Source organism: Prenolepis imparis, unplaced genomic scaffold (genome assembly GCF_030444845.1).
Source record: "Prenolepis imparis isolate NDT839.2.m4 unplaced genomic scaffold, iyPreImpa1.0 SCAF_1, whole genome shotgun sequence".
Classification (NCBI taxonomy): Eukaryota; Metazoa; Arthropoda; class Insecta; order Hymenoptera; family Formicidae; genus Prenolepis; species Prenolepis imparis.
Genome location: NW_028141159.1, coordinates 12,895,965 through 12,908,414, shown reverse-complemented (window position 1 = coordinate 12,908,414; position 12,450 = coordinate 12,895,965). Strand labels below are relative to the sequence as shown.

Below are 12,450 nucleotides of genomic sequence, written 5' to 3'. Positions count from 1 at the left end.
ATAAAATATCGTTAATTAATAAACGTTAATTATGTTAATTAATAAAAAAATGTTATTTTGTTCACGATGAATAATATTAGAAATCAATTACATTATCTGTTTTCATATGTTCGCAAATTTATGTAATATTAAAATTTTGTGCTTCCCTTTTTTAATAGCACATGCAAAGTGCATTCTTGACGAAGGTTGAGATAGCATGTGTATTTCACACACGATCTACCTCGAAGGTGCAAGACAATTAGTAAGGTAAAATACATGTATTATTAGGGAACGTCATTCTGTCCGAGGTTTTAATTTTGAAACGATGGGGCTTTGAAAAAAAAGCCTTCCGTGGTGGCCTAATTACGACTCGGAAAGATAATTATTCGATTATTCACACTCGCTTGGTCGAAAATAATAAAAAGAACTGATGCCTAGAGAAAAAAAACGGGGATTTATGGGCTATTACGATTCGTTCTACTGGTAAAGCTGAATGTACAGGAAAGATGTCCAGGAGAAGGCAAAATGTGGCCATCTCCAGCCATCTGTGGTGAGTTACTCCAAAGTAACCATGCTGGTAGCTTCCCAAGAAATCTACTTTCACATCAGCTGGTAGACTATACGATGAATACCAGAGAGATATATACCATTAATATATGTGAGAAAATGTTTCTCCTCTTCAATATCTTCTATTGATAAAATAACTATCTCAAGTATCTCAATTTATCAAAACAGGTATCTTTACTATTCGATGTTAGTGCAAAAGTTAGATATAAAAATCAAAATGCATCAGAATGTTCTTTTTCTTTTTCGATAAATATATAAAGTTTCGATAAATCTCTTTTAATATTTTTATATTATTTATTTATTTATTTATCAAAAGAGACTTATCGAAACTGTATACATATATTTATCGAAAGAGAAAAAGAACATTTCGAGCATTTTGATTTTCATATCTAATTTTTGCACTAACATTGAATAGTAAAGATACTTGTTTTCATAAACATTTCATTTTTAAATTGCTAAATTAAATGGCATTAAATATTCAAAATATGTAAATATATCGATCAACAAATAATTACTTTAAAATTGCATTTGGCACAGACAAACTAATAAATACAAAAGTAGACTACACAAATCAGAACATAATTATTGTTTACGAAGATTACGGACAAAACATGCAGACAAAACATATTTCGGATCGTAACATGTAGAGAATATCAGAGAATCAAAATAAAGAGTTCTCACAGACATATTTTGATTCACTTAATAAGATGATTTGTTTTTATTATAAACAGTGTTTTTATATTGTTGATAATATTGCACTTTACTCTTTTCAAAATTTAATTTAATTACATTATTCAATTATATATTTGAATTAAAAGATTGAATTATTAATTATTCATTGAATCTTATCTGCATATGCATAGAGTCCTATCATATAATAGTAATGAATATATAATAAAAGACTATCGCAAAAGAAATATATGACTATGAATTTGCACGCGATAATCCTAAATATGCATTGCAATAAAATAATCATATCAAACGATACAGTTGGGCATTTTTTTGCGGCGACAAAAATTGCTCTTACTTTAAAGGGGGACTTGACTTCTTTAGTTTCCCCCCGTCGACAGGAAATCTCGTGCTTGCTTTCGGCGAAGACGAGCAGGAAATTTCGATCGCTGTTTGACGACGCGAAAGTAACCAGTGATGAGACATGGGGGAGAAGAAGCTTACTCGCGCGAGCGTTGGCGCGCGATATGGGCGGCCGTGCGCGTGAACGCGCCGCGCGCGTAAGAATATAAAAACAAGAAGACCGGATGACTGCTAACTGTTTGTTAGTCTTGGGTTTTAAAGTCCGCGCGTCTGTCAGTCCAGAGACGTAATATTAGTGCTTAGTGTACGCTGCCGCCGCCACTCCCGCTCATTCACTCTTCCTCTCTCTCCTTTCTCTTTCCTATCGTCTCCCTTCGCGTATCTCGCATAATTCCCTTCCTTTTATTTTCCTATGTGTCTTCTCGAACTTCTCGGATCGCTATTATCGTCATTTAATTAACTTTTGTATACATAATAATTAAAATTAATATAGGATGATTTTGATATAATAATATGATGAACAATCAATTATATTTCAACTCTTTAAAAAAGAGAAGCACAAAATTTAATCATATAGATTTGCCGATGTATAAAAACAAGTAATATAATTTCTAACATCAAAATGTATTTAAAAAAAAATAATTTTTAATCGTTCATAATAATTTAAGTTAAATTAATACTTTTTCTGGCTCCTAAAAAATGTTTTATATATGTATTTTATATACATATATAAATTCTCTAAATTCTATACATATAAAATTTCATTGTGATAAGTTATACAATTATCTTAAGCTTTAAAATTTCTTTTTATTAATAATCACGCGACTACTTGATCATGTAAAATATATTGTATTTACGTCTTATGCATTCAAAACTTTGATTCAAAAATATATAATATATAATAATAAGATAATAATAAAAAATCTATAGAGATATATAAATTAAATAAATGCTACACAAATGACACATATCGAATTTGATTTAAAATACATTATTTTTAAATTATCTAATTTTTAAACATCAAGATTTGTATAATTATTTATTATACGATATCAAATAACAAAGTACCAAGAACAAAGAAGAATAAGAAAGAAAAAATAATACAGAAACCTTGGACAAGACATATGTATATCTCCCGTTCTCATAGGAAAATTGATTGCGCAATTTTTGGGAAAATGTCATGAATTATAAATACGATTCTTTGCAATGTACTATTATATTGGCAATTTTTTGATTTTATTACGATTCCAATGTAAAAATATATGTAAAAGATAAATGTACAGCTTCTTCGCGTTTGCATGACAAATTAAGATTACCGCGTAATAAGCATTACTCATCGATTCGCGTTAGCACCTTCTCCGTAAAAAGCGCCTTGATAGCTCGTCCTAGGTGGATCGTTATAAATAGTCGAAATTACTCGGAGGACCCGGGCAAAACGACGGTGTTTTAGCGGGCATTCTGGAAAAATAAACGAGCGCGGCCGCGTAGGGAACAGATGACTCGCCACGCGGATGCCAACTCCTCGTTGGAGTGACAGCCGCCGTGGCCGACGATTGTTTTTCAGTTTATGTTAACGTTTCGCTTTCGTTTCGATACGGTCGTTGAACGAGCCGCTCGGCCGCCGCTGGCTCACAAGTCTTTATTGACTGCCGGTTAAATCGGGCCTCGGAAGGAGCCTCGTACGGAACTATTTGATTTTATGGGACATCTCCAGCCGCTCTCTTCGCGCGACAGGCGACGACGAGCTTGTTAAAAGGGTAGCCGCGAGGCTTCGAGAGACGAACGTCGAGGCCGGTGACTTTTTGCACGACGAGACTGACTTGTCGCGAGAATGACGACTGCTCAAGTCGACAGACGGATGTTGCCGAGATGTGCGTTCATTGACGAAGAATTCGTTTTATAAATGACTGACACTTTGGCCCTTAATCGATGTAGCTCATGACATATTGCTCGATAAAAGTCTCATCCGCTCTAGACGTTCGTCATCACGCAATCTCGATATTTCGAGCGATTGCTCACAGCGGAAAAAAAAATATCCGAGTGGCATAAATTCGAGCGCAAAGAGAGGAGAAGACGAGAGAGGCAACAAAGTATAGCGAGAGGCTGAGTAAAGGACGACGCGGAGGGCGGACGCTGGTCTTATTCGGGGGTAACTGAAATAAGGTATAATTTTCCGCGCCAATTAAGGTCTTTAAGAATTGCGACCAATTGAGCGGGAGGGTCAGAGCCTTAGCTTTTAGGGGAGAGACGTACCACCATCCCCCTATAATTTATTATTGATTAGATCGAATCGAGAAAAAGAGGTCTTGGTATGTAGACTTAAGATTGGCTTGAGATTGTCTACGTTATAACGGAGTGTAACGAGCAAATGGCGAACGTCGTTTTTCCCATTTCCGATCCGGATGCTCAACGCATAATAGCACTTTATGCATAATCTATCTTTCATTTAAAAACAAGTTTACTGATTACAGATAATTATTAGCATATTACTTGTATGTCATTTGCAATATTTAGTTGTCCATTTATAGTAGCAACAATTTCTTTTTTGTATTGTGCTATAATAAAATAAAAAACTGCTAAATAATTACAAATATATATCTTACCCAATAACAATCAATTTTTTTGGTTAACTATTCTATCATTTATTTAAAAAAAAAAAAATATTCTTAGATCCTTCGATCATATATGTTCAAACGTCATAAACATTGCGATGTCTTTTAATATTAATGTTATTGACTTTAATTACTGTGTGTTTTTCAATTTGCTTGATTGAAATAAAAATTTATCAATAGAAGAAATTATTTTCGAAAAAATTATATATTTTTTGTACTTAATATCTCCAATTATTTTTGTAATTATAGACAATCGAAATGCATCCTTTCGACGACTGAATAAGAATAACACGTCTCGCCCAACAAGATGGGAGGCAAAAGTATTTTCTCATCGATATCTCGAGCGCGCGAAATCATCATCAGGTCAAGTCAAGCGTAGTCCACGTTCCTGCGGTTCACACTTAATTAAACCGTCATAGGAACTCGGGTGCTAGCACGTGGCGGACAATGCCGCGAGTCTTTAGCGGCGATTGTTATGTAAAGCACACCCTATATATGCACCGCGCAGTTTCTCTCGTATCGTATCGAGACGAGAGAACTATGTAGGTACCTTTACTACCCCGCTTGAACCTATGTACAGAGAAAGAAGGAGAGCTAGAGAGAGCGAAGTAACTTTTTGAAAGCATTAGCTGCAATTCAACTGGTACAACTTTGATCGCTTTTATCCACTACCGACGTGGCCTCTCGAATCGTAATTCTCATACTTTACGAAAAGAAAACTTTGATGTTATACTGAAGTGCTAGATTTTTTATGGTACCAAATTTTTCATAGAAAAATTGAATCTCTATTCAGACGTTATTTTTAACATGTACTAAAATATTTTAATGCATATACATCAATATATTCTAATAAATGAATTTAAGATTAAATTTTACCATTAAATTTTTTTAAATGAAACGAAATTTTTTTATATCATACTTATGTATGTATATATGTGTGTGTGTGCGTGTATGTTTTAAATATATATGATTGGATATATGTACATATATTAATATTTAAATTTAAATTAAAATATAGAATCTATTATCGTAATTGCCTAAATTATCTATATTGTAATTGCATAGATCGAAGTAATGTCTAGGTCAGAATTAAATATACATTGACATGCAGTTACGATTGAAATATTAATATACATATATATGATATTTCAATATTAACCGTGACGTTTTAAAAAAAAAGAGGACATAAAAACTGGATCAATAGAAAATATACTTAATATAAATCATAATAATTGAAGAAGAATGAATAATGTAAAAAACGAGTAATAAAAAAAATACGATAATGAATATATTACTATATATTAATTAGATATCTAAAATTGAGTTTAAGTTTCACAATTTCATTCTGCTGTAAAAAATATTTTAAAGTTTAACAAATTTTTATCTGATTGAACCAGACAATTATTTCCTCAATATGTTAAAGCACATTTTGCTCAAATATTAGTATAAGTTATAAGTAATCTCGAATTGTGCGAAGCACACATCAATTATGAAACTGTCGTCGTATATGACGATCGTGAGTGATTGCTTCGTCGCAAGAACTTAAGGAGCCTTTTATCATTCCTCGCTGACACGGATGACAAAACGAGAAAATCTCTAAAGTGCCCGACAGTTCCGGCGGGGTCGCGACGACTACGATGATCTAAAAATCTCCCGCATTCCCACTCCGTCGCGGAATATTTCCCGGTTCGCGCCTCCGTCTGGATTGGCCGTCGCGGAAAAGCAGAGCTGAGGGAAAAGCGACGGATTGGTTGTAGGGCGAGGCTTGCGTCGTGACGGAAGCATCGCATCCGGTCGCACGTAGGACATCTAAAGCTCCACCTATCTCAGAAGTCGCGTGTGCAAGCTCGGGAAAGCCGGGACCGAGAGGGTGGGCAACGAGAGAAGCACGAGCTTGTTAATGAGAGGAGAGGTGGATCATCTCTTCAATACGTAGCGAGAGATCGATAGCTGATGAGAATATAGTCAGAATTGATTTTGAACTTTGTTTTTCTCGATAAAGGAAAATAAAACTGCTTCGAGATCATCTATGTGAAACTAGAGAGACTTTCATAAAATAGAAAGAAAAATGGGACGAGAGAGAGAGAAGGGCAAAGAACAGCAAGCGTCTTTTAGGTGGGGGATGATCGAGCAAAAGAGGGAGGCTCTCTTTACGAGGGAGGAAGGGAGAGTCGCGAGTTGAGTGTGGTAATTCGAAAAATAAGTCTCCGCGGGCGACAAGCACACTTGACCGAAGCACACTCGAATCGAAAGGGTCGAGCACTCGGGAATAACAATTAATAACGCCAGTCGGCCTACCAGCGATCCTCTGGCTGCTCGAGAGTCTCCAGGGATTATGTGAACGCGGAAGATATCTAGCATTCGTCGGCCGATTCTCCGCTCCGACGTATCGGCGACGCTGTATAACGAGCGAGAGTGTCTGCTGAGTGATTGAGAAAATTCGGCATATAAGCTTTCGACTTTAATTAGTTCGAAAAAGGTGACCAAGAACTAAAAAAAAATTGTAAAAAAATAAAGATAGTGGAATTTGGTGACGATTTGTAACATGTGATGCGACGAGCTTTTTCATATGTGCACACAATCGACGATGGTCGTAATTATGAAGAAAAAAATTGAAAGAATTTGAAAGTGAAACAATTGCGAGTGTAAAAAGATTCATTTTTTCCAGACATTTTTATTGCAATTATTGCGAGATTTGCGGGAAAGCTCGTCAAAATCGGAGTGATGGAGGACGATAAGCGCAGCGAAGCTTCGCCGAAACCTTCTCAACCGACTCCCTTTAGCATCGCGGACATTTTAAGCCGAAGAACTACAGATTCGAAAAGATGTGATTTGGAGAAAATCCAGGCCGTTGTTTCCGCGCCGATGAGAAGACACAATCGGGATTACGAGCGCGTAGCAGAGAACGAGCAGCTTGACGGAAACTACGATCACGATCAGGTGATTCATTATTCGAGATTACCCACCCCAGAGCTAAGTATGGCGCACGAACTGGATATCCTGAGAAGGAATCTGGCGCAAGCAAATTTATCAAATTTTGGAGGCATCCCGCATTTAACCCAGGGAACTTTCAAGCATCTCGAGACTCTGGAAAATCTGACGGCATATCAGCCTGTTAAAGAATCGATGGAGACTTCTCACAGACAGCAGGACGAAGCATTGGATATGAGTAAAAATAAGTTTCTAGGTACGTGATAACGTTCGCGTCAATTAATTTTCATTGCGTGACAAATTTTATTCGGTAACAAAAAGCGTATCGTATTACGAATGTTCTATCATTAAAAATTATGTCAAAGTAGCGCATCAAGATTTTCTTCTCGATATCAATTTAACAATATTGAATTAAATAAAATAATAATCTAATAAATATAACAATTCAATAGGCAACTTTATTACTAATGCAAATGCGACTATAGCACATTCTTCAAAATATTATTCAGAGAGAGAGAGAGAATGCTGATATATGTATAGCATTTAAAAAGCTTATAAAGAGCTTATAAAAAGATTTTATCTTAATCTTACTTTTTTCAATTTTTTATTAATAATAATTGATCGTTTTAATCCATAGTCTTATAATATCCTTATAACAATATATCATATATATATATATATATATATATATATTGTTATAAAGATATTATAAGACTGTGAATTACAATGATCAATTATAAATAATAAAAAATTGAGAGAAGTAAGATTAAAGTAAAATCTTTTTGGAAGATAGATGGAATAATACATGCTTAATATTTCGCGCGAATAAAAACAATATCTTCGAAATTCTGGAAGATGGTGACTTGCCGGATGATCTTATGTCGGGCACGAGGATGCGGGCTTAAGAGGTCATTTAAGCAGATACGCGCGTAACAGGCGAGCTCCTTCAAGGGTTTTTAAAGTTAACCCGAGCGCAGATAACATAATTGAATGTAATTTTAGTAGCATAAGTGGCACTCGACTCGGCAGACGTCACGAGTACCGATTACTTCTTGCACTTGTTCAATCTCTGGCCGCACTCTGTTCCCCTATCTCGAAAGCACGCAAGGATTCGTGGATTACCTCAAAAACTGTTTTAGATCAAGGTTACGATCGCTAACTATTTCCGAGTAAACGTTCGCGATTGATTTATTCGCGATGGATGTTAATAACGCTAGGTATTATAGGTATTATACAGGATAGCAATAATTCTTATCATTAATCATTTGCATCCGTTTGCATTATATCTACATTGTGCAATATATGTTGCACATAAAATTGCATTGGCAATATTTTCTATTTAATAAATTAAATTTATATCAGTTCATGTTACATACAGCATATAGCGAAATTTCTTAGTTAATCTTTGCATCCCCTTGTATACCATATCCACTTTTTCGTAATATATATTCGCCCTCGTTACTGCGATACGAAGGGTAGGTATTGAATTACATGGCCGAATAGTGTTATCTTAATATAAAGATAAACAGAGATATTTTCTCTCACACTGCCTGCTCGAGAAATCAATCATGATTAACAGCGTTCGTGGTGAGATATATACATGATTTTTATTTTATCTTTAAATCGTTAAATATAATAATAAAAGATTTTCATATTTAAATATAATACTATAATTGACACCAACTATAAATCTTGATTAATTTTTTCATTTCAGATTTAGTAGATATATGGTTACAATGATTCGATTTATTTTAAAATAATTAAAAAAGATCCTCCTAAAATTATGTCGATGTATTGCAAATAAAAAATCGATTTCAAATGATTTAAAAAATTTATAAAGTATGTAAATCTAATAAAATATGTCTAATCTAATCAAATTTAGTAATTTCAAAAAAGAAGAAGAGAAAATTGTAGATAGAAAATATACATGATTCTATAAGATTTCATTGAAAAAATCTGATAAAGATAGCTTCACGAAAAAAGATACGATAATTAACTTTACGAAGACACGGTGTAACGCCTCCTCTTAAACGAAGAATCGTCACTTGAGCACGAGCCACGGAAGCATATTGTTTGCAGCGACTCGGGGGTAAAGAGATAGGCACGAGCTGGCACCGATTCAAGGTGCACTCAGAAAATTACGACTCTACTTTCACGAGGGAATATCTCTCTAGTCATTTAATATAATAATGGACATATAATCGAAAGAATATCGACATTGTCGCGAATATATTATTCTCAATTCTTTATTACGGTAATAACTGGGAAAATTATTTTTAATATCCGCCCATACGCTACGCTAAGACAGGTAGGGACCGAAAAGCGTTTTAGTGGTTTCAAAGGATCATCGATGTAATCAGAGTCAGTCGACGCCACTTGCTCGTCTGGAACTGAACTCTCGATATAGACGCGGTGTAGGATGTTTGACGAGCGTCGAAGGATGGACGCATTAGCCGGACGAGATGGCATCTAGTTGACGTCGAAAGTGATCAAATATAGATCTCTCTAAATGCTCCGCATCCCCTGCGAACCACCGACGATAAACATTGACGTAGGATGAGCGTTTTAAGCGCGAAATAATTATAATACCATCGGAGAACTTCGCGATAATATATTGATGTGAAAATACTTATTAATTTTTGTTTTCCCTCTATATGAATTAAAAAATTGTAAAAGTATAATTATACTTTTGTATATATTTGATAAAAATATTAAAAAGGATTTTTAAACCTTCTTCAATATATCTCATTGACAAATCATTATAATTCTAAAGAATTAATTATTTCTATATCAAAGGTTCAATGTTTTTAGAATATTAAAATATATGAAATTTATATTAAATATATAAAACTTGAATTTGACCATCTCTTCGATATTCTTCATAGACAAAGAATTTCGCGGTCAAAATTATAATGTTATACAGGGTTAAATTTATAAAAAATTGATTATGTAAAAATAATATAAATAAAAGGAACATGCAAATATATTTCGAAAGATATCTCGATAATCTATAAAAAGTAAAAAAATGCGAGCTATTTTTGTAACCAATAATGATTTAATTGTTTTTATTCTGTTGGTTAAAAAATGGTATACTTTTTGTTTATAATGATATATTTGTATTGCAAAGTAGTGGACCAAGCGCATTGCCAAGTAGAAGAAGTTAGCCCGATCTGCAATATGATTGTACTCTAGTACCACTGGTTAAACTTAGAGGAGAATTACCGCGGAACAGAAGCGTAAACATGTCGGAGTAGCGAGTACATGTGTTAATGTTTGTTCGAGACATCAAAAGCAACGAAGCTCTCTCTTTCTCTCTCCGATCGTTCGCCGTCTCTATGGCCGCTCGCTGATGGTTACTCCGATTTTCGAGCTAAACGATTGCTTTACGGTATAGTTGCAGATTCTCGCGTGAATCTAAATATTTATCCGCAAACGAATTTGAGCTCGGCTCGCGTTATTCGAAAAATGAGATCCCATGGTCGTTGATATGTATAAAAGCTTGCAAAAACCGCGTTCTCTTCTTTTAATATGCTATGATAATTATATATACTATGATGATTTAAAATATATATACCAGAACGTGTTTAATAAAAGCAGAAATCATGAAAATTTTAATAAAAGTTTTACTTTTTACAAGTCTCTATTAATTTAAGTTGCAGCGTGCAAAAGAAATTGTATATGATTTTATTTCTAAAATATAAACTTATTCGTTCATATCTTACAGATGAAGTGGAAGACGATGCATACGAAACGCAAAATTCGGGGCAAAGTTTGCAGAACAGAAAAAAGCGCAGCAGAGCAGCATTTTCGCATGCACAAGTCTATGAATTAGAGAGAAGATTTGCCGCTCAAAAATATTTGTCGGGTCCGGAGAGGGCAGATTTGGCACGCGGCTTGAAATTGACGGAGACGCAAGTCAAGATTTGGTTTCAAAATCGAAGGTTTCAAAATATGTTTATATTACACGGATTACAAATCTCTTTCTCTTTCGAATTTCATTAAATTATCGTTACTGATTTCACTTCAGATACAAGACCAAGCGGCGCCAACAGCAGGAATTAGGCGCCCTCGTAAATTCTGGGAGCGCCAGGCGCGTGGCTGTACGCGTTCTGGTACATCCAGACGAGCATTTGAGGGGATTGCCTCTTCGTGGTTCCGGACAACTTCCCGGCCAAATGTCGAGCCCGCAAATTCACCCCGCGAACAAAGCGCTCGGCGGTTTCCCATATTACTGTCTCCCGTATCATCCGCTGCTCTGTCCGCCCTTACACGCCACCCACGTTCAGGTACAAAGCCCGATCGCGCCCGATTTCGATCCGAATCAAATCTCGAAAATCAAGAACGAGAAATGAACGATAGATTCAGCTCGCGAATGTCGTAGCTCGCGAAATGTCGACTGTTGTTTCATATCGACACGAAGATGATGGTCACTTCGGTGCATGATGTAAAATACTATCATTTAGAATAATTATATCTTATGTTAGATAGACGTATCGCGAATATCGCGAGAGAAGACTTTTAAAATTGATTGACTTTGTCTAAAAAAATGAGTTGAACGAGATTTGAAACAACAGCATGCTCAACCCATGCGCGGGAAAATCACAAATAAAATTTTTAGATATTTATTTATTAAATTATGAGACTCTTCATGAAAGTGTGTTTTTCATGTTTTTTTTTTAGAATGTCAAATCAAAGGATGTTCGAAGTATGACTACACTTATACTAAATGTTACTAACAATTTATGATATTTTTCAGTAGCTTGTCTATAAAACGCTCTTAACATTGCGCTAAGCCTTTCAATTATATTTCGATGTATATGAGCACTTCATACGAAAAGTTTGTTTCTTAGAATCATAATAATATACATAATAATTAGACTTAATACTCATCTTATAGAGCCGTCTGAAATTATCATATGTTTATTGTAATTCAATGACGATATAAAAATGATGTAAATTAGCCTGTAAATAAATGTATAATAAAATGCGAAATATTGGGTTTTCTCTATTTCCTCTGTTATTTGGGATATCAAACTTTAAATTTAAAAAAAATAGAAAAACTAAAGAATTAAATTTTTACAATGTGCTAATTTAATACTTCTCTATTGACTTTTTGATGTATGTTTCTTTTTTAACTTTAAAGTTTCATATCTCGAACCGGAGATGTTATTGTGTATGTAATTATTGTATTGTAATATGACAACTATATTTAGTGCTTTTTAATTAGAAGAGAATTGACTGACGTATAAATTGCGATGCATGATTCTTAAGTAAAATTGGAAAATGTGTTCTTCGAATTAGTACTAAAACATGTGCAATTACTAGCGGA

The 12,450-nt window shown here is 34.6% G+C and overlaps 1 protein-coding gene across 1 annotated transcript; it reads left to right on the top strand.

The window, feature by feature from the left end:
- Positions 1 to 6,172: 6,172 nt before the first annotated feature.
- On the top strand, positions 6,173 to 12,113 carry LOC145939599 (uncharacterized). Its single transcript, XM_083044039.1, has 3 exons — positions 6,173 to 7,377; positions 10,846 to 11,062; positions 11,149 to 12,113. Exons 1-3 carry the CDS (start codon positions 6,915 to 6,917, stop codon positions 11,471 to 11,473), a joined length of 1,005 nt encoding a protein of 334 aa, XP_082900165.1. The 5' UTR covers positions 6,173 to 6,914; the 3' UTR covers positions 11,474 to 12,113.
- The last annotated feature ends 337 nt before the right edge of the window (positions 12,114 to 12,450 follow it).

Coding starts and splice junctions, on each gene's coding strand:
- LOC145939599 (XM_083044039.1), top strand. CDS start 6,915: ATGGAGGACGATAAGCGCAGCGAAGCTTCGCCGAAACCTTCTCAACCG. Junction 7,378..10,845: donor GAGTAAAAATAAGTTTCTAG/GTACGTGATAAC, acceptor CATATCTTACAG/ATGAAGTGGAAGACGATGCA. Junction 11,063..11,148: donor ATTTGGTTTCAAAATCGAAG/GTTTCAAAATAT, acceptor ATTTCACTTCAG/ATACAAGACCAAGCGGCGCC.